Raw genomic sequence first — 22,522 nt, forward strand, 5'->3', positions numbered from 1 at the left:
CATGCACGTACACATTCGCCTACTGGGCTGTGGCAAGACTTCATACGGAACCAGACGAAACAACTCATTCACGGTCTCTGTAGAGTGCGACCTCTGTTGATTCCTTTTTTGAGGCATTTTGGTTTTGCCTTTGTTGGTCGCTCGGCCCCGAACCCACCCACCGATCTCATCAAAGTATTAGCTTGAATGAAGTCCAGCATCAACGTTTTGATTTTACATCAAGCATTCGTGATTTCACATCACGAAATACATTTAACTCTGCAAAATATTCTTTGTGGGTTGTTTTGTATTCGTCAAATAAAGCCAAACAGACAAACATTAAAAACATAATTATTATCCGACAATGTGCTGAGGTTTACTGGTAAACCGAGGACTATATTATTTTTGCCTAATTTCATAGAGCTGCTGAACACAAAACTTTGCTTAGCATGAATTTGTTGCCTTGATAACAGGAATACAAACTAAATTTCTATTTGTTGCATACTGCTTGTTACTGGTGTTCAACTGTTGTTTGCTTATCCTTATAATCACGTGGAAATTTGGTTGGTAAAACATTGTATGGAATAAATTATTTCAAGAGAAGATTTGTATTATGTAAATCGGTGAACTTTTTTTTCTTTTCCGAAAGTGTACAATGGCTTTAAAGCCATTGGACCCTTTCGGTAAACAGTGTTGTCCAAGGCCCACACTTTGTGTATCACAACTTCTATATCAAATAACAAACCTGTGAAAAATTTAGGCTCAATCGGTCATCGGAGTCGGGAGAAAACAACGGAAAAACCCACTCTTATTTCCGCGCGTTTCGCCGTGTCATGACATGTGTTTAAAATAAATCCGTAATTCTCGTTAACGAGAATTTATATTGTTTTGCTGTTTTCTCAAAAGGTTCTTTCCAGAACCAATACTACTCATAAAAAGATATTCACATGATGTAGGTATTTTCTCATATTATTCAAAGAATTGCTGCAATTTTGAATTTTCCGCGCCAGAAACGGGCCCTAATAGTTATAGGACTCTGTATCTTTTTAAATTAATATTTTGGGGTAAAACAACGTACGAATTATCATTAAAAATAGACAAAGAAAAGATGCGACATTATTTTGGACAACATTTAAACTAGGAAACGGAAATGTTTATTCATGACAAATATCTTATTTTCAACGATATTACGGTATAATACACTTTATTCCCGCAAAGAACATGAGTGTCGAGCGAAATCACAAGATTATAGGCCCGAGGCTACATAAGATTTTGTTCTCTTTTTGCATTGTGTTTCAAAAAACAGTAAAACTAAAAGATCGCCAACTGACAGCCGGTGATACTACTCGTGTCACCTAAAGCCGTAGTTTTCAAAACACAAACTTGTTGAAATCTGGGCCCAATTTCGTTGAGCTGTTTAACAGAAAGTATTGCTTGAAAGTTACTGCTGAGCAACAATAAGCAGGGCGTGAGATGCTACTTGAAATAATAATAAATTATGTTATTTAGCTAGTACCTTTTTCTGGAAAGCATATATTTTTTGTTACAAGAGATGTTAAATTTGCATCGGGGATAAAAATATTAATATTATTGGTTTTTACCCATACACCGATGTGTGTTAGCACTGTATACTCAGTACTTTCCCGAGTCCTGTGAAAAAAATATCACAGTCATGTACTCGGGTGGGATTCGAACCCACGACCTTCGCAATGTTTTTGTTGTGCTTAGTTTGTAAAAGTTTTGTTCACCTCATTGCAAAAAAACATCAGTGAGGAGTTTGCTTTAAAGTCACCTGGAAGTGGTATTTTTTCAAAATAAAGCTTTTGTCACTAATAATAATAATTGTTTTGATGAGTGGAATGTGAATAAACAATTAACTAAGGTTTTAAAAAATCAGTTCTTATGTTATTTACAAATTTAAGAGTAGACCCCGACCCGAGAGGGCGCTGTTCGTGACGTCAATCGAGGCAGACTTTGCCTGTAATGCGTAGAGTAAACACAATTGCAAAGTACATGTACGGACCAAGTCGTGAGTTTGTACGTTTCCAAAAAAAGGGGGAAAAAAATTCCTGCAATGCCGACCAGGTGTATTGCTGCTGAATGCAGAAAAACACTTTTTGAAATGTACCAACCCACGACTTGGACGTACATGTACTTTGCATGTGTGTTTACTATGAGCATTGCAGGCAAATTCTGCCTCGATTGACGTCACAAAAGGGGTAGGCGGAGTCAGCCCCCAAAACAACTTTATATATTTTTTAAACATTATAAATCGTGACAAACAATTACAAAAAAAATGTTTTATTGTTCGTAAGCATATACTCTTATGTTTGAAAGAAAAAAATTCTATTTCCAGGTGACTTTAAAAATAAAACATCGTTTTTTAATTACAAGGAGAGCCAGCAAACTTATAAGCCACCACTGCTACAACCCCGAGCTCAAACGTGTTCCACGTATGAGGTTGTGCTGAGCTGCTGGAGTTGTTGCAACCATCTGTACCGCAGCAGAATGTACACGTCTGCACGTCGATCCCGAAACCCCTGGTATCGCAGGATGGAGTGCACGTATCTGCACAGTCTCTCTCGAAGCTTTTGATGACGCGGTTTCCTTTGACTATATGGGTCTGTGGAGACAATCATGAATAATTATTATATCAAACAAAATTCTGCTAGGGAGACCCCGCCAACCGAGATTATGAGGTGTCCCCCCCCCCCCCCTAACGTCTGTGATTTTGTTCACAGGACTCAAGAAGGTTTTGAGTGTACAGTGCTTGCACACTTCGGTGTAAGGTAAAACCAACATTTAAGAATGGTGAAGAGCAGTTCCTAATAAAAGACACCATTAAAAAAAAAAAACGAGTTTTGAGTTTGATATTCGCAGACAACGCACCCACCTTACAAAAGCGTTCATGTGGTTGGCAATCTCTCGGCTCATACATGACATCTCCAGTGCTATTTATCACGTTATGGATGCAGTTGAGGTCTGGGTTCGACATCGTCTTGAAATCAACATCGCAGTCATAGCAACGGAGATTGCCTTGTGCTGTAAAAAAAAAAAAAAAAAAAAAAGAGAAGGCAATTGCAAATCATTTTTTTTATCTATGTCGATACTGCAACAAACTCCTCAAGGGATGTAAAAGTTGCGAGTGTGGTGTGGCAAGTAGACAACATTATGATCGAGCTCCCCTTATGAAAGTGGTCATTTGGATTTTATCTTAGCCTAGTATTGAATGAGTCTATTGACGGTGCTTCTCTTATAAAACTGGTAGCCGGTTTCATTCAACGAGGCTTCTTGGAACACAGGAAACATTGTGACGGTACGGACCTTTTTGTCATGAGTCTGGTAAACACCCTAATAATAAACAATCCCTCGATGTCGAGGAAGCTATGTTCTCCACAGGTAAACTAAGTTATTAGGGTTAAAGGCAGTGGACACTGTTGGTAATTACTCGAAATAATTATTATTGGCATAAACCTCACTTGGTAACGAGTTTTGGGGAGTGGTTGATAGTTTACAACATTGTGAGAAACGGCTCCCTCTGGAAGCGATGTAGTTTTCGAGAAAGAAGTAATTTTCCACGAATTTTCCTAAGATTTAGAAGTTGAGGTCTCGAAATCAAGCATCTGAAAGCACACACCTTCGTGTGACAAGGGTGTTTTTTCTTTCATAGTTATCTCATCGCAACTTCGACGACCAATTGAGCTCAAATTTTTACAGGTGTGTTAATTTATGCATATGTTGAGATACACAAAGTGAGAAGACTGGTCTTTGACAATTAACAATAGTGTCCAGTGTCTTTAAGGTAGCAAAAGTCCGATCCGTGTGCCACATACTCTCAAGGAGATGTCGTCACAGGTTGGACCATGGAGATGTCTTTCTCGCTCCCTCTCATGCAGAGACAATGGACTTGAAAGTTTTTTAGATTTTACAGTCACAGAAAGTCCCAGGGCCCATCTAGTTATTCTCCCTCTAAATAAAAACACCCCCTACAAACGTCCGAGCATCAGTTTGAGAAAAAAATGTCGGCCACCTCTTGGCGAAAATAATATGAGCATTTTATTACAGGGCAAAATGTAACGTCATCCAAATGCCTCCTAGATGTCTATAAATACAATGGCATTGATAGTTTGACTTGTGTGGCACAAAATGCCTGTTACTACAAACACATAATCGATGTTTTCTTGGCAACATTTCATCCATGAATTACAGCTTCGTCTCCGAGGCTTGACCACTGCTTAGCTCTCAAGGCAATCCAATCAGCGATTGCGAAACTGGCATGTCTGTTTTTATGTCAGCCAATAAAACCAGCCTAATTCAAGTAATGGAAAATTCATTACCAACCCAATTTAATTACAGAGGCTAAAAATAGGAACATGGTAAATACCGAATGTTAACTTATTGATGATCGAGATTATGGTGGCGGGATGATTCTAAACAATTTCTACGTCGAAAAAGGGGCTTTGTATATCAATCTAACGAGTTTTAAAGGCACTGGACACTTTTGTTAATGATTGTCAAAAGAACAGTATTCTTAGTGCACAACAAACCTTGGTCATTGAAATTGCAAAAGAATGAAATAAAAACACCCTTGTTGTACAACTTTGTGTGCTTTCAGATGCAAAAGGCTTTAGGCCTGTAGTCTTTTATGAGTAAGAAATTACCTCTTTCTCCGAAACCAAATTATTTCAGAGGGATTCGTTTCTTGCCATTTTGTTTACTATCAACAGATCTCCATTGATCGTTACTAAGTAAGTTTTTATGCTAACAATTATTTTGGGTAATTACCAATAGTGTCCAGTGCCTTTAACTCGAACAATAATGTAGTTGCATGTGTTGCATGCTAGCGATGAGCAGGTATTTTGCAAAACAAAAGAAGCCCCGTGAAACATTGTTATTCTTACAATAGCAGTAACGTAGCCAGACCTTTCTCATCTCGGGGAGAAATTAATTGGGGCAAAGACATATAATTGGGCCAACATATATAGTGTATCAATGCATTCATTCGTGCATTGTTTAAAATCTCATTTGGGGCACACGGGGTAAGGGTTATTAGTTGAGGGTTACCACTACTAACCCCCACCCCCACCCCCCCCCCACCCCCAGGGTGTACATCCTCTGTACAATATACACCTGACGTAACTCATTAATCAAATTACGATAATTAAAAGCATTTTGTACTGAATAATAAATTTTCGCCACACAAACAAAAATAGGTTTTATATTATTTTTGTAAAAAGTTGACTGAAATTCATTGTAACATAGTCTGTTTGATGGTTCACGTATTTATTTGTATATTTATTTATTTTGTTTATAAAATTCCTGTATATGTATTTGACAACGAAAATAACCAGGCTATTATTATCATGGAACTCATTCAATTTAATTCCAGACCTACTGTAATTAACAGCATTTCGTGTAAATAATAATAAATATATTTGGGCTTCATTCAATCCAGCACAATATAAAAAATATATTTGTTATAATTCTTGTGAACAGTTTGCCTAAAAGCTCATAACGATGATATGACTCATTCTACTGTTCGAAAGTTCATGTATATTCATTTATTTATTTATTTATTTATTTATTTTTTATTTTATTTATTTTTTTTTGACAAAGAAAATAATTAGTTTATATCATAATGAGCTTATATAAGCTCATAATTTTCCCAGTCTCTTTTCAAATTATTTGCTATCCTTCATGCCCATGAATTTATTACCAACATGTGGAGCCTGCGGCATGCAATCTCTCAATGTACGATATATTTTAATTAGTTCCCTTGCTGACGTTTCATTTGAGGTGGTCGATATTTCGTATTTCTTCCCGGGCTGTTACGACCAGCTTATTACAGCAATTTGAACTTTTTATTACACCATGTCTAGGCAGAGGTTAATTGCCTTTTGTTGAAAGGATAATATGCAATTGCCATCATGTCTATACATGATGTGAAAATCGCAGTGCTAATCACACGACAGCAATTTAACTGGGGTTCCTTGCCTAATGTTAGCATGGTTGTCAATTGTAGCAATGTTTGACAAGATCACTTGGAAAGTAGATACAATTATCGTCCTTTCACACAAGGTAAATTTTGTAACATTTCATTTACAATCATGCTACGTGGCAAGGGACCCTTGCTAAATTGCTCTCGTGTGAAAAGCTCTTTAGTCTGTAGGGCCTTCACTTCGTTTTTGCCTGCCAGTTTTGTTCCTCAAGTTTGCAGAATTAATGATGTGATTATTTGTTCCAATAATATAATAAAAAAATATTAGGACAAGCAAGGGAATAGATCATTATGGTAAATGATAAGTACTTTTAGGCATAAAGCAAGAAGCAAAACAAGCAAGTGTCCATATCATGTAAATCTTCGAGGGAAAAAGCAATATAGGGCCTGTTGTCTGCGTATTATTTGAAAAAGTATGGGGGTTTTTATACAATAGAAATACTACATAAAAGCTCATAAATTGTAAAACTTAATGCGGGTAATTTTTAATCTCAACAGTTCAGATTTCAAATCGCAAACCTTTTCGGTCCATTATTTTTTTTTTTTAAGGAAAGTCTGATTAATGATCCCAAAATTTTGCCGTCAAGGAAATGTGGTCAGCGGAAACAAATCGCCGAGTGAAAGTGACAAATTTCTACCGGACCTTCTGTTGTCTATTTTGTTTCAATTTATTGGTTATTACTCAAAATAAATATTAGTATAAAACCTTACCTGTTTTGTAACGAGTAATGGGAAGAGGTTGATAGTATAAAACAGTGTGAGAAACGGCTCCCTCTGAAGTGACGTAGTTTTCGAGAAAGAAGTAATTTTCCACGAATTTGATTCCCAAACCTCAGATTTAGAATTTGCGGTCTCGAAATCAAGCGTCTGAAAGCATCACACAACTTCGTGTGACAAGGGTTATCTCGCAACTCACGATGACCGATTGAGCTCAAGTTTTCACAGGTTTGTTATTTTATGCATATAGGCCTATGTTGAGATACACCAAGTGAAAAGACTGGTCTTTGACAATTTATTACCAATAGTGTTTTTCTTTAACTCAAAGGTAAACATGAGTATACACATTCAAACCGGGGACAAGAATCGAGAGTCCAAGAGTCTACGGTTCGGGAAGGGTCTCAGTTGGAAAACGTGTACAAAACCAACGGGAGCTCTTGTTTACAAGTTAGAGGTTACACTGGACACCTTTGGTAATAATTATATTGTGAAGGACCAGCACTTGGTGTTGGTAATAATTATATTGTGAAGGACCAGCACTTGGTGTATCTCAACATAATGCACAAAATAACAAACCTGTGTAAATTTGAACTCAATTGGTCGTCGAAGTTGCGATATAATAATGGAAGAAAAACACCTTTGTCACACGAAGTTGTATGCTTTCATACAGATGCGTGATTTCGGGACCTAAAGTCTGATTCCGAGGTCTCGACATCAAATTCAAATAATATTTAAGTGGAAAATTACTTCATCTTCGAAAACTACGTTACTTCAGAGGGAATCGTTTATAACATCGTTGTATACTATCGACAGCTCTCCATTGCTTGTTATCAAGTAAGTTTGCATATGCTAAAGAGATGCTAGTAATTACCAATAATGTTTATGCCTTTAAAGAAAAGAGGGACATTTTGATGTCCACTGGCAGGCGTATAAGCTTGTGTACGTTGTTATGGTAATCATTCACGTTCAAAACAACAATGCCGAAAAAACGCTGAATAAATTGATTTAGAGAGCATTTTCTTTCTCTCATTAATTTGTTCACTGAACGTAGATCGATTAAAGGCACTGTACACTAATTGGTAATTACTCAATATTAATGTGGAGCTGTTGATGGTGTACATCGTGAAAAACGGCTCCCTCTGAAGTAGTTAAAAATAAAAATAAAGGTAATGTATCACTCAGATAATAAATTACTTCAACTGTAGACTCAGTCAGGCATCTGGAAGAACCCATCCAAATGTTGTTTTTTCTTTGATTCTCTCATGCAAAATCGATGACAAATCGAGTCCAAATTTTCACAGGTTTGTTATTTTTATGCATGTTGGAATACACATAATAAGAATACGGGTCTTTGACAATTACCAATAGTGTCCAGTGCCTTCAGGGGCACAAGAATAAACTAATGAAAAAAAATACCCGTTCTAATCTAAACGAAAATGAAAAACCGATGGAATTGAAGAGCTTTCATCCACTTTGATATTGTAAGCATACTGAGCACCGAGTAGGCCTAGTTGATTTTCAGTGGACGGCTCAAGTGATCCACGCTATACCGTGTCCCACTATAGGAGCCTTGAATATAGTTGCAATTCTTGTTGATGATTGGACGTGCTGTTGAAAGACCAACCACGGCAGAGTTATATACGTAACTACCCATAGGCCTTAAAGGCACCGGACACCCTTGGTAAATATTGTTAAAGACCATGCAGTTTTTCTCACTTGGCGTATAATTATCTCAACTTACGCATAAAATGTCAAACCTGTGAACATTATTTGTGGTCAGTTGGTATTCGCAGTTGCAAGAGAATAATGAAAGAAAAAACATCCTTGTTGCACTTGGGTGTTTTCAGATACCTAAAACACGGCTTCATGCCTTTTCTAATAAACGGCTTTTAATATTTTGAGTGAGAAAAAACCTCTTTCTCAACTTCAGAGGGTGTTTCTCGCAATGTTTTATCTTATCAACAGCTCTCCAATGCTCGTTAACAAGTATTTTTTTATGCTTACAAATGTTTGTAGTAATCACCAATAGTGTCCAGTGCCTTTAAGTCAACAAGTCTTTCTCATCAAGACTGTTGGGACGCCACATCTTTGAACGAACGCACCAAGGGATCAAATTTGGTTGACAGATTTTCTCAAGGAATTCGCATCTCAAAAAGAATCCACGAAGACCCTCGGCCAAAAGGTAGCATTGAGAGCATACTTTGAAGAATTAACAGCAGAGCTTGAAGTAAACAGTACAGTGGTGGGATGTATTCCAGTCACTTTGTTTAAAAGTGTTCAAATATTTACTGTCACTTCTGTCGGTAGCCTATTAAACGAGTGCCAGCAGGGGTTGACGGGACATGGCCTTTAGTGTCCATCCAGTGTATAAGATGTAGCCCATTTCATGTAAATGCCATTAATTTAAATTTCTTGCAGTTTGGGGTCGATTTCACCACAAAGAGTTGGGACTAGTCCTAACTTAGGACTAGTCCGTATGAGATATAGTTTTTTTTTTGTTAACTTAAGGCTAGTCCTAAGTTAGGACGAGTAACTCGTTTTAACTCCAGATAAGACCTTGTTGTTCCTGCATACACCCTGGTGCCATCTCTCCATCTTCTTCTCTGTCTACCTCTTTTCGTTTTCCCTGTCATTGGTTGCCAATCCGTTATTCTAGTTGTCATCTATATTGTCGAAATCGGGCAGTGTGTCCAGCCCATCTCCATTTAGCTTGTTTTATTGTCCTTATGAAGTATATCAATACTCTTACATTTCCTTCAGGGTTTAGCAAAAATTAGTAAGACAATTTCCACCGATTTTCTTTTTAGCAATCGGAACTTTTAAAATATCTGAAACCTTAAAAGGTAATTTCTCCACAAGTGTAATGACCATAACAACTTGGTTATACGAGCACTGGAGAGTTGTTGATATATTTAAACAAAAAAAACAGAAATGACCCCCTTTCAAATAATTTAGTTTAATAGAAAGAGGTAATTTTCACCCAACAGTTTGTATCTGAGAGAGTCTGAAGGCCTGCAGCAGCCATTCTCATTCATCTGAAAGCACGCGCAATTCTATCTTTAAAGGAAACGCATAATGTGAGGATGAGGATACAGGTGAGGATACAAGTGTTTGTCAATATTACCAAAAGGATTACCCTGCCCAGTTAAACAAATGCAGGTAATCCATTTTGTTTTTAAATCAAGAAAGAAAAAAAAAAAGAAAAAAAAAAATATATATAGATTAGTCCCGTTCGAAATACATTAAATGATTACTTACCAAAATAAATGGTTGCTGCGAAGATAAACATCCACACCACAAGACGTTGTGAAGATGGGTTAGTCTCCATCTTTATAATTTAAACTGTTGAAACTTATCCTGTGGTCACGTTCTCGTCATTTATGTTTTGAGACACCATCGCAATATCATGAGACAATTAATTTTAAACAATACCACTTTCTATTACATGCACGGCACCAAGGTACACACTTCGGCCGTAATATTTGATCAATTTACGGCGATGATATTAATCAGATCCCGCTACTATAGAAAGACCAATTCGTCCTCAAAACGAGAACTCTATATAGATAGGGGAGGAGCATTCGTCAAAACTCAGTGAAAAGCTGTTTGTTGACGCACCATCAACACGCTATCGCGGAAGATATCATCAGGTTATAGCTGGAGACGGTGCAGTGTGTTGTGTGAGCTGAGACAATCATGTATATCGATCGATGCTGGTCTAAAAGTCAACAGCCGTATCGCATAAAAGAGTACAAGTTGAAGTAATAAGACCGGCGTTACATCATAGTGTTTATGATACCATACCTCTATAGGTGGACTGCACATGACGTCATTGGCCGCCATCTTTGATGTAACGTGCACGCGTGAAAGAGAGTAGAGAGTTGTGCGCAGCGCTTTCACGCATGCACTTTTCCATTGTTTTACAATACAATACTACAATAGAATACTACTTTATTGTCCCTGCATGGGAAATTCCTTTGGCCTTATTGCTCACATTATAAAACATCACTAATTGCGGTCGATGACGTCATTATTATGTGCAATCTATTTATGGACTGTCCACACAAAAACGAGTCTAAGGAATTATTTGCGTCATCAGTATTCTTTTTATGATGATAGTGTTGAGAATCTGGTAATGTCATTTTGTAGGTCAGGTTGGCGTTGTGTTTAAAATTCCTTGTAGACGCCCACCTCGAGGACCCGGTTCGAACCACGTCGGGGCACTTAGACTTGATTCAAGTCCCGTTCCCGTTCTCAGGTCCCTAAGCATAATTATACCCGCCGCCGTCAAAATGTAGCTATTAATTTGTGGTCCCGTTAACAGGTTGGGGAATGCAAAACATCACAAGTTTTCTAAATTGGCACGGGATTTGGACGTGAGTCAAGTCTACGGGGCACTCGGCTTTCAGTCTCTATACCTGACTGCATGGGCTTAAAGATGGGAACCTCTTTATGTATGTGGATTTTCCTCCCACATTTAAAACTGAAACGTGCGTGACAGCTGGGGTGCCGCCGCCGCGTGCGCCTTGAATAAAGGCTAGAAAGTATTGTACACAGCTAGATCGCCGTGGGAGTAGACTTGAATCAAGTCCCGTTCTCGTGCGGGAGGTTAGTCTTGGTTCCAAGACAATTGGTGTTGCGCGGGCGCGGTCACACACAACCAACGTTCCGATTATGCACGGCAAAAACTGTACACGTTTGTAATGAACGAACGCTAGCGGGCGCTCTGTTTCTCTGATTTCCGGATCTCCAAAGACCTTATCGCAAATACCAATGCGCAAGCGCAGACTGTTGAATGAGGTGCATTGTGGGATATATATGGATCAAATTTGGATACCAGCTAGACCACAATGCACCTAATTCCAAGCTTTACGCGCGCGCCCCGGTATTTGCGAAAAGGTCTAATCAGAGAAACAGAGCGCCCGCTAGCGTTCGTTCATTACAAGCGTGTACAGTTTTTGCCGTGCATAATCGGAACGTTGGTTGTGTGTGACCACGCAACACCATTGCCTTGGATCGGACGAGTTGGTCTATAAAAAGCGTTTGTAACAATTTTTTACAAAATGCATATGGTTGGAAAGATGTTTTAAAAGTAGAATACAATGATCCACACAAGTTTGCATCGAAATTGCGAGGTTTGCCTTTTACTGTGCGAACAAACACGGTCGGCCATTTATGGGAGTCAAAATTTTGACTCCCATCATGGAGTTTAGTCGACGAGGTAAAAGGAAAATCGTGCAATTTCGAGGCATGTTTGTGTGGATCATTGTATTCTACATTTACAACATCTTTTTATCCATGTGCATTTCATAACAAACGGTTCTACACGCTTTTCAAAGACCAACTCGACCGATCCAAGGCAACCGATCCAATGTGTGGTCCAGGCAGGTATGAATGAGTATCACAAAACAAAGCTTTCTGAGATTGGAACGGGAATGGGACTTCAGTCAGGTCTAGGCCGAGTGCAAAGAGCGAACCGTGTGCAAAAAAGTCTTTTAAAAAACGCCCTCTTTTGAAATACTGTTATAGTAATTCTTTTCGTCCAAAGTGATTGACCGGAGTCGTTTTTGGTTGCCGGAGACTGTTGTCAATTTCCCACATAATTCCACTCTCAGTGATTGTAAGCATGTCTGATACTGCTGGCCATTTATGGGAGTCAAAATTTTGACTCCCATAAATGGCCGACCGTGTTAGTCGACGAGGTAAAAGGAAAATCGTGCAATTTCGAGGCATGTTTGTGTGGATCATTGTATTCTACATTTACAACATCTTTTTACCCATGTGCATTTCATAACCATGTCATAACAAACGGTTACACACGCTTTTCAAAGACCAACTCGACCGATCCAAGGCAACGTATTCCAATGTGGTCCAGGCAGAGCAGGTAGGGGAATGCAGAGTATCACAAAACAAAAGCTTTCTGAGATTGGAACGGGAATGGGACTTCAGTCAGGTCTAGGCCGAGTGCAAAGAGCGAACCGTGTGCAAAAAAGTCTTTTAAAAAACGCCCTCTTTTGAAATACTGTTACAGTAATTCTTTTAGTCCAAAGTGATTGACCGGAGTCGTTTTTGGTTGCCGGAGACTGTTGTCAATTTCCCACATAATTCCACTCTCAGTGATTGTAAGCATGTCTGATACTGCTGGAAAGGTATGCATTATATCTGTTTTATGAACTATTAATGTGTAATTATATTATCAAACAATTTCATCATTTATATTGAAACTCATGAACTGCACTCCTGTTTCACGTGTTGCTGTACTGTAGTGTTGATGAAGGGTGCAACTGCAATATCAATGATGACATTTCTACTCTACTCTAGCTAGACCTTGGGATAACTTTCCGTATGGCGCCACCACTTTTTCACTCATTTTTACAAAAAGGGATATATCAATCAGGTAAATAAGTTCCTATATTATTTTATATCGAATGAAAAAGTGGTGGCGCCATACGGACACTTTTCCAGACCTTGTTTGTGTATGGTCATGTGTACATACATTGTTTGTGTATGGGGTAGAACAGTCGAGCCTCATTATGATTTTATAATCATGGAGGTAGAAATTTGATATTACCGTGGGTCTCGTAAATCCGTTGGTCTCGTAAATCCGTGGTACCAGAAAAATTCCCCTCCCTTTTTATTGTTGTGAATACGTCATCTTTAGACAACCTTTCATAAATCATATCGATCAAAGTACAGTGAATTGTCAAATGTCATGCCATTGTTTTATATAATAATATTTATATAGACAATAAATCATAGTGTGTTTGGATAACCATGGAGGAATAAATAAATGGGATAACTTTCCATATTGCCCAAGGGATATATCCTCAGTGAGGTCAATACGGTAAATTAGATACTAAATCTTTTTATAGCGAATGGGAAAAGTGGTGGCACCAAATTTGTCCATGTGTTTTAATTGACTTTTCCTTTTCTACATTGTTTTTCAGCCAATTAAGTGTAGAGCTGCCGTTGCCTGGGAGGCTGGCAAACCACTTAGCATTGAAGAGGTGGAGGTTGCCCCGCCCAAGGAGGGAGAAGTTCGCATCAAGGTCAGTAAAGTGGGCGACAAGTGGGCGACTAGTATTGCGTCTATTGATTGGGGTGTTTTCATTTTCGACGACGGATGGTTGTGCGACGATAGTAGTTTTCAGCCAAACGTTGTCGTCACTAGTTGCCGTTTTCAGCACAATCACATTTATCCCAAGTGGCCATACTGTTGTAGAAAATGAGGGGCGACCGTCCTCAAAGCCGACGCATGCGCAGATGACGCCAAATGTCATTATTACTTGTTAGCGTGAATTTTACGCAAACATCATGCCGCAAACATCATGCCGCAAACATCATGCCGCAATGCATCTTGGGAAATGAAAATCATTCGCGACTAGTGCCAAAGTCGCAACTATTTGAGGCGTCCATGACTAGTTCGACTCTTGTTGAGTATTAATTTTACTAGTCGCCCATTAATTGTGAATAAACCTTTTCAAATCAAAGCAATACCATAGGCCCTTTTGGTTGTTATTCCAGTTTGCAATGAAATTCTCTTGTCGTACAATCTCTCTGACTACAGGTTGTAGCGACAGGTGTTTGTCATACAGACGCCGGTACCCTGAGTGGCACCGATCCCGAGGGTAAATTCCCCTGTATCCTCGGTCATGAAGGAGGTGGGATCGTCGAAAGCGTTGGCCCAGGGGTGACGTCGGTCGCAGTGGGGGACCATGTTGTACCACTCTACGTTCCGCAGTGCAGGAAGTGCAAGTTTTGCTTGAGCCCCAAAACCAATCTGTGCCAGGTTATCAGGTAAATGATTTTGGCCCAATTCAATATAGAGCTGCCAATGACCGGGGCACTAATGTAAAGCGCATTAAAAATGCTATGTCAGATTTTTGGCCGATTTTGACCCAAAAATCTGATTTTAAATTCAATCAGTATTTTGATGGGGGTCGAGAAAGTACAAGCTTTCATTTGAGCCATTACTCGATAAAGTCCGCCAATTATTAGTAGCAGTGAAATAAAGTGCTCAAAATTAGTTTTTGTCTGGATCCCGACAATATATTACATGACCAATTCTTAGTGTTTTATAAGAAACGTTTTAAATTTTTGTCATAGTTCCTGACCATTAAAAGTAAAAGTTAAACTTTTTTTCGTTAGAGCGGGTGATACTCTTTGAAATATCATTCACTCAACAACAACAAATGTTTGGGGCCAAAAATCTGACATAGCATCTTTAAGACGCTTATAATGAAATGCGCTATTATAAGAACTTATTATTAATAATGTTATTAATTTTAGAGAAAAATGCACATTTTTTAATGCTCATTTTGTGGAGATCTCAAATCTTATGGGAAGTAGAAGTTGTGTGATTGCATTGCATCGACCTGGACATTGTGCCGATGGTTATTAGATAAGATAGACTAAGCTTATCAATCAATAAATTGCAACATGACAAACAATGGCCCAAAACTAACCAAAGAGATAATATGAATGTGTTATCATCTACTAGTAGATGGATTAAAGACACTGGACACTATTGGTTATTGTCAAAGACCAGTGTCTTCCCACTTGGTGTATCTCAACTTGTGCATGAAATACAAACCTGTGAAAGTTTGAGCTCAACTGGTCGTCGAAGTTGCTAGATATGAATGAAAGAAAGAACACCCTTGTCATGAAAGGATGTGTATTAAAGGGAAGGTACATGTTTGGTAGTTACTCAATACAAACATTAACTTAAAAACTGACTTGGTAACGATCATTGGGGAGCTGTTGATAGTATAAAACATTGTGGGCAACGACTCCCTCTGAAGTAACATAGTTTTTGAGAAAGAGGTATTTCCTCAATGAAATAATAAAAGACTTCTAGCTAGAAGTCTTTTATTCCTATCTGAAAGCACATAAATTCGTCCAACAAAGGTGTTTTTTTTTTCTCATCATTTTCTCGCAACTTCGAAGACCGATAGAGCCCAAATTTTCACAGGCTTGTTATTTTATGCAATGCAAGTGAGAACACTGGTCTTTGACAATTACCAAGGGTGTACAGCGACTTTAAGCACTGTATACTCGGTACGTTCCCAAGTTTTATGGGAAAAAAATCCACAGGCAAATCACTTGGATAGGATTCGAACCCACAACCTTTGCATTGGAAGAGTAGAGGTCTTTTACCACTAGACCATCAAGCAAGCCCGATGGCTAGAGATTTAAAATGTTTGATACTTGTGAGGGCTCGAAATTAAAACTGGACCGCAGTCCTAACGCCAGTGCTTTTTAGCCATGGGCCAGTAAACTCGGGATAGGACAAGGCCAGTGGTATTATGCTCTATATCTGATAAAAAGTAGACCTACCTCATCTGTCAACTTTGTTGAGTACAGAGTTAGAGCATGTACTTAAAGCCAGTGGACACTATTGTTAATTGTCAAAGACTAGCCTTCACAGTTGGTGTATCTCAACGTATGCATAAAATAACTAACCTGTGAAAATTTGAGCTCAATCGGTCGTCAAAGTTCAGAGATAATAATGAAAGAAGAAACCACCCTTGTCACACGAAGTTGTGTGCGTTTAAGATGGTTGATTTCGAGACCTCAAGTTCTAAATCTGAGGTCTTAAAATCAAATTCGTTGAAAATTACTTCTTTCTCGAAAACTGTGGCGCTTCAGAGGGAGCCGTTTCTCACAATGTTTTATACCATCAACCTCTCCCAATTACTCGTCGCCAAGAAAGGTTTTATGCTAGTAATTATTTTGAGTAATTACCAATAGTGTCCACGGCCTTTAATACCATAAGAAAAATGAATTCATCCCTGTTTATTTGGTAACCAGGGTGACTCAAGGCAAGGGGCAGATGCCAGATGGTACAACACGCTTTACCTGTAAGGGGCAAGACGTAGTGCACTTCATGGGAACATCCACCTTTAGCGAGTACACCGTGGTTGCGGAGGTTTCAGTCGCCAAGGTAAGCCTCAAGTCATATGGTAAACCTTTATCTCAGCATTATACATGTTCAGGGGCCCTCAGATAGATTACAAACTGTGAAGACCGGTTCATACTTGCAGCGCGCGAGCAGTGCACAGTGTATAATATATGCACGCAAAAGAACCCAGTGCACTTATCGAAAAAGAGAAGGGGTTCGCCCGGTGTTCCTGGTTTGATTTGCAGCATATTGCGCCACAGCAACTTGTAAACCAGTACATGGTGCTATGCAAAAGGAGTAGGCCTAGGTCGCATAATTTGTTAAAGCGCCTTAAGCGTCACTGAGTGACGAATATGCGTGCTATCTAAAAAAAAAAAACCCTCTATTATTATTATTATAATTATTATACATGGTCAAGGGCCACCTGATCCTTCTTATTATTCATGGATTGTTGTTTTTTTGATTGGCTTGTGTTCAGGTAGACAAGGCTGCCCCATTGGATAAGGTGTGTCTCTTAGGATGTGGGATATCGACTGGTTACGGAGCTGTCCTCAACACTGCAAAGGTAAAACGATGGTCTTTCATGACGACAGTAACGTCAACCAATCAGGCTTCTGATGGATAATACCCAAGCCTACATCCGTATGAACTGTAAAGGGGGTAACCCTGTTTTAGCCAAGGAGTAGGTGGCAATGGCCCCCGGAAAATATATTCAAGCCCACACCTTGAAGTGGCTTCAAGCCTTGTGTGTCTGGTGACTTGCATACAAAATTTAAAACAAAAAAACAATGGTAGAATTCTGTTCACTTTAGTTCCAAAAAATAGCACTGCAGGCGTGGGCACAGGCATGTTTGAAGTAGTTAAGACACCTTATCTAGAATGCACTGAGACGTTCTTGGGTTCCAATCCCACCCGAGGCATCTGTGCATTATTCTGCAGGACTTGGAAAGCATTGCCGAGGGATTGTCTAAATCAAATCGTACCAACGATCTCATCCCTCCGTTCATGTTGGCGAGTCATGGCAGATGCGTTTGTAGTGGTTCAACCAAAATCTCATGGCTCTATGTCAGAACCACTCATTTTCAAAATAGCCCAATTCCTTATTTTATTATTTGCTTAAAGGATTTGGGTACTTTTTCAAAATGTCCATAGATTTACATTAAACTTACAGGGTTTGAAGATAATGATAGTGGAAAGCTTCCCTTCAAATCTTACTTACTGAGGTGCTGTAGTTTTGAGAAATGAGTAAAACAATTTCATGAAAATACGTTTGTAAATGCTTAAAATAATTTTCGTCTCATGAGACAAAAATTATTTTCATGACACTGTTTTACTCATTTCCCAAAAACTACAGCACCTCAGCACGTAATATTTTCAGGGAAGCTATCTACTATCATTATCTTCAAACCCTGTAAGTTTAGTGTAAATCTGTGGACATTTTGAAAAAGTACCCAAATCCTTTAAAAAGAAAGTTAATTGTATGTCACCAAGCAATCTAGGGCAAAAATAGTTCAATTAGTATTAATCCAACCAATGATGAACAACTTATGTATTTGTTATTACTAATTGTTATTATTTTAAGCAGTAATAAATACCTTGGCCAGTTTCCAGACTCTGATTGGTCAAAACCCGATCACCCAGGGATGTATTAACAGGTGATAAAGGACCAGTAACAGGTGACAAAGGACCAGCTCTGGAAACTTGCGGATAAATGGCATACATTGTGTACAACTAGTTTGTGCTTTGCGCTGTATCGCATGCTTATTTATCTTGGCATTGGTTGGTGCAGCCACCAACCTGGTCATTACGATGCAGCTAAGACCGGATCCTCACACTGTTTTTTTCCTTATTATTGATTGGTTTATTTCACAAATATTTGTAATAGCTTTACAGCCTTAAAGAGGCTGAGTTGAGTTTTATTTTTACAACTCTTTTGTATTTCCATGCTAAGGTTGAGGCAGGAGCAACCTGTGCTGTGTGGGGTCTTGGGTGCGTTGGTCTGGCCGCTATCATGGGATGTAAAGCCATTGGTGCCTCCAAGATTATCGCCATCGATATAAACCCAGACAAAGAAGCTATAGGTATGTATCATCATCGTCATCATTTTAGGTTATGTTCATCCAGTATTTGCATGCTGTGACAGGTTCCATGGCGTTTTGTACTCCCCCAAGGGGGCAAATGGCACTGAGGCGAAGCCGAGGGTGCCATTTGCCACCGAGGATGTACAAAACCCATGGACCCCAGTCACAGCGTGCAACAATTGTTTTGTTATACCTTTGTCACATTGTTATTCCTCTTCTTGAAGTTTTGTTGTCATCTTCAAACATTATTACGACAGAGTGTTTCATTAGTCGCTACTAATATTTAGTCGCTACTAATATTTGATTCCCAAGATGCAGTGCGGCATATTGATTGCCGCAGGCGCAATATAGCAAAATTCATGCTGAAAGGATTGAAGGATTGTGTCCGTATGTCTGGTTGTGTTTGGTAAGTAAGTTAGGCTGTCGTGGATAGCAAGCAGGTTTTTTGTATTGGTCGTGGCAGAACAATGTACTCTGAGTTAATCAATAGCCGCAATTTCAACACTAGTCACACCAGTCGCCTATGCTTATGACGTTATGATTTCTCTCTCACAGCTAAGGAGTTTGGCGCCACCGATTTTGTGAACCCCAAGAAGTTGGACAAGACCTTACAAGAGGTTCTTAGTGAGATGACGGACGGGGGATTGGATTATACATTCGAGTGTATCGGAAATATCCACACTATGGTAAGATATCTATTTTGTATCGCTTCTGCTTGGCCATCTTTTCGCTTATTATGAATTTGTTAGGAGAGGTTTGCGGTAACACTATGTGATTATCTCTTTTGAGTAGTGTTGTTAATTATACTTGCAAAACGTTTCTTAGTTATACTTAAACCATGCAAAGTTTATTTCAAATCCTGCTTATGAACTTGTTGTATTAGCTCTGATGTGTCTTGTGTCAGAGTGGTGTCATGTCTTATGTTCGTCTGTCCTTTTTGTACGCATGTTTGTTTGTTTTGCTTCTTTGCCTGTCTGCCTGGCTGTTTGTTTTGCAAGCTTCTGCTTATCAAAACAGCCCTATGCTCTTTTTATTATACTTATCCTGCTTACTGCTAATTAATGTTATTTTTCTTTACTCCATAGTCACATGTATGTACTTGTCAACAATTTTCATGGAGTTATGGAAATAAATGTGTGTATCTGAATTGAATTGATTTGAATTGAATATCTATTTTACTTGTTTTTACTTGTTTGGTCTTTCTTGTGGTTCTAGTCACTCTCTGTCACTTTTGGCTTTCCCTGCCAGGGTTCTTTGTTTTGTTTCTAATCGTTTTAGTGTTTCACCCCCCACTGGAGGTTGTTTCCTACACGTATCTGCCCGCCAATGTGCATGTTTTTGCTAAAGGTGTTTAAATGAAAAAATGTAATGGGGAAAAAAAGGATATATTTTAAGAAGGATCTAAGCAAGTATTTTTATTTTTATTAAATAGTCTAGCCATTTGTCTTAAAAAATGTATCGGTCGGCCATTAAAAAAAAACAAAAATCCTTCCTTTGTTCAAGAAGGGAGGACGCTTATGTTTTGTTTTTGTTGGCTTATTACGTTTTTTCATTGTCCCATATCCAAGACTCATTTTGAATTGCCGCCATTTATTGCATGTTTTGTTTGTCATGACAGCGCCAAGCCCTAGAGTGCTGCCATAAGGGGTGGGGTGTGTCTACTATCATTGGTGTAGCAGGGGCTGGCCAAGAAATCTCAACACGCCCATTTCAACTAGTCACCGGGCGTGTCTGGAAGGGAACTGCCTTTGGAGGTATGTATAAAAAAGCTCCTGTAGTTGGTTGTAGATTGAGTAATGTTTGAATTAATAAATAGAATCGTTGTTTCCACGTAAACTGCATCTGTTTGGAACTCCTTGTCCTCCATCCTACAAATCTAGACTGTTTTAAAGGATTTGGGTACCTTTTCAAAATGTCCACAGATTTACATTAAACTTACAGGGTTTGAAGATAATGATAGTGGAAAGCCTCCATTCAAATATTACTAACTGAGGTTCTGTAGTTTTTGAGAAATGAGTAAAACAAGTCACAAAATAATTTTCGTCTCAGGACGACGAAAATTAATTTAACATGTAAAATCCCATTAACCAGTTATGATACTATACCATAATCTCAGCATAACTGGTAAATACTTTTTTAAATGCTAAAACCGAGACGTAAATTAAGTAAAGTTTCAAGGGAAGCTTTCTAGTGTCATAAATCTGTGGACATTGTGTTTTGTGTTAGGAAAAGGTACATGGTCCCTTTAAGAGGAACACCAATTCCTACCTTCAGCTCCCCTGAGTTCTTTTCACATTCAATCATTTTTCTTAAAGCCCCGTACCAAGAATAGCTTTTCTGGTCAAAAGTGGAGAACTCGCATCCCTGTGTACTTTTTGTTTATGCAACTCTTTGTAATTCAGCTAATGTTTTGTCATTTTTGTCAATTTTTGAACAAACCATGACTGAATTTAATAAATGAACTACCTCCCCCCCATTATTCACCCCGTGTTCAACCTTCCACAGGATACAAAAGTCGCGACAGCGTTCCCAAGTTAGTTGACGATTACCAAGCTGGCAAGTTGAAGGTGGACGAGTTCATAACGCACCATGTCGACTTTGATCAAATCAACGAGGCATTTGACCTACTTCACGCTGGCAAAAGGTAACAAATAATATGCAAAGTTTTCAGCATGTTAAAATTTTGGTTGTAACAGACCCAACTATTTTTTTTTAAAGGTTTTCAGGCACAGTTTTCTCTCATTTCAAAGGGAAATTTTCATTGAAAACAAAAATTTGTATTATGAACTGCATAACCAATTTAGCATTTAGACTAAAGTTAAGCTAGTCCTGTATTCTTTTAGATCTGATTTGATCGCACAACTTGTTTTATAAAAAAACCTTTATTCTGTGTTTTTTTATTTCAGCATTCGCACCATTGTGCATTTCAAGTAGGAGGCGGCGACAACGATATCTGCTGAGCAGGCATGGGCCAATTTCATAGATCTGCTTAAGCAAAAAATACTGCTTACAAAATTAAGCAAGCAGAATATCAGCCACAGATAGTACCTGTGATATTGTATTTTGGTTGGTAACTTCATTCTGGTAAGCATAATTATTTTGTGGTTAGCCACTTTGTTTTGCTTAAGCTCTTTGACATTTGGCCCAGATGACTCCCCAGTTTCACACTACATGTATATTTGTTATGTAATTTCTTGAAAAGAAAATTAACTTTGATTTGATATCTATGATGTCATTATAAATTAACAACCAAATCATTCTTGAAAATAGAGCAAATCTCAAAAAATATTCCTCAGATTGTAGCATCATTTCATTGTGTTTCTGTAGTAAAAAAAAACAGAAGAAAATGTAATATTGTGTCTTTAGCCTTAGCAGGGATACCTTGCCTACTTTTAGCATGGTTGTAAAGTTTTGCTTTTTGCACTTCTAGTGAAAAGGTGAACAATGTTTGGACTGCTTAAAGGCAGTGGACACTATTGGTAATTACTTAAAATAATTATTAGCATAAAACCTCACTTGGTGACAACTAATGGGGGGAGGTTGATGGTATAAAACATTGTGAGAAACAGCTCCCTCTGAAGTGACATGGTTTTCGAGAAAGAAGTAATTTTCCATGAATTTAATTTCGAGACCTCAGATTTAGAATTTGCGGTCTTGAAATCAAGCATCTGAAAGCACACAACTTTGTGTGACAAGGGTGTTTTTTTCCTTTCAGTTTTGTCTCGCAACTTCGACAACCGTTTCAGCTCAAATTTTCACAAGTTTGTTATTTTATGCATATATTGAGATACACCAACTGTGAAGGCTAGTCTTTGACAATTACCAATAGTGTCCAGTGTCTTTAAG

The 22,522-nt window shown here is 38.5% G+C and overlaps 2 protein-coding genes across 2 annotated transcripts; one reads left to right on the forward strand and one right to left on the reverse strand.

Moving 5' to 3' along the window:
• Positions 1–2,295: 2,295 nt before the first annotated feature.
• Positions 2,296–10,405, reverse strand: LOC117304109 (lymphocyte antigen 6D-like). The gene is made up of 3 exons (XM_033788610.1): positions 9,953–10,405; positions 2,873–3,021; positions 2,296–2,602 (listed from the first exon to the last, which is right to left on the reverse strand). Exons 1-3 carry the CDS (start codon positions 10,020–10,022, stop codon positions 2,363–2,365), a joined length of 459 nt encoding a protein of 152 aa, XP_033644501.1. The 5' UTR covers positions 10,023–10,405; the 3' UTR covers positions 2,296–2,362.
• A 2,308-nt stretch (positions 10,406–12,713) lies between these two features.
• LOC117304021 (alcohol dehydrogenase class-3-like) lies at positions 12,714–22,013 on the forward strand. Its single transcript, XM_033788499.1, has 10 exons — positions 12,714–12,843; positions 13,642–13,743; positions 14,262–14,491; positions 16,505–16,637; positions 17,074–17,160; positions 18,547–18,676; positions 19,232–19,362; positions 20,295–20,430; positions 21,182–21,320; positions 21,583–22,013. The coding sequence occupies exons 1-10, from the start codon at positions 12,823–12,825 to the stop codon at positions 21,608–21,610; spliced, it is 1,137 nt and encodes a 378-aa protein (XP_033644390.1). The 5' UTR covers positions 12,714–12,822; the 3' UTR covers positions 21,611–22,013.
• Positions 22,014–22,522: the final 509 nt, after the last annotated feature.

Source organism: Asterias rubens, chromosome 20 (assembly GCF_902459465.1).
Source record: "Asterias rubens chromosome 20, eAstRub1.3, whole genome shotgun sequence".
Lineage (NCBI taxonomy): Eukaryota > Metazoa > Echinodermata > Asteroidea > Forcipulatida > Asteriidae > Asterias > Asterias rubens.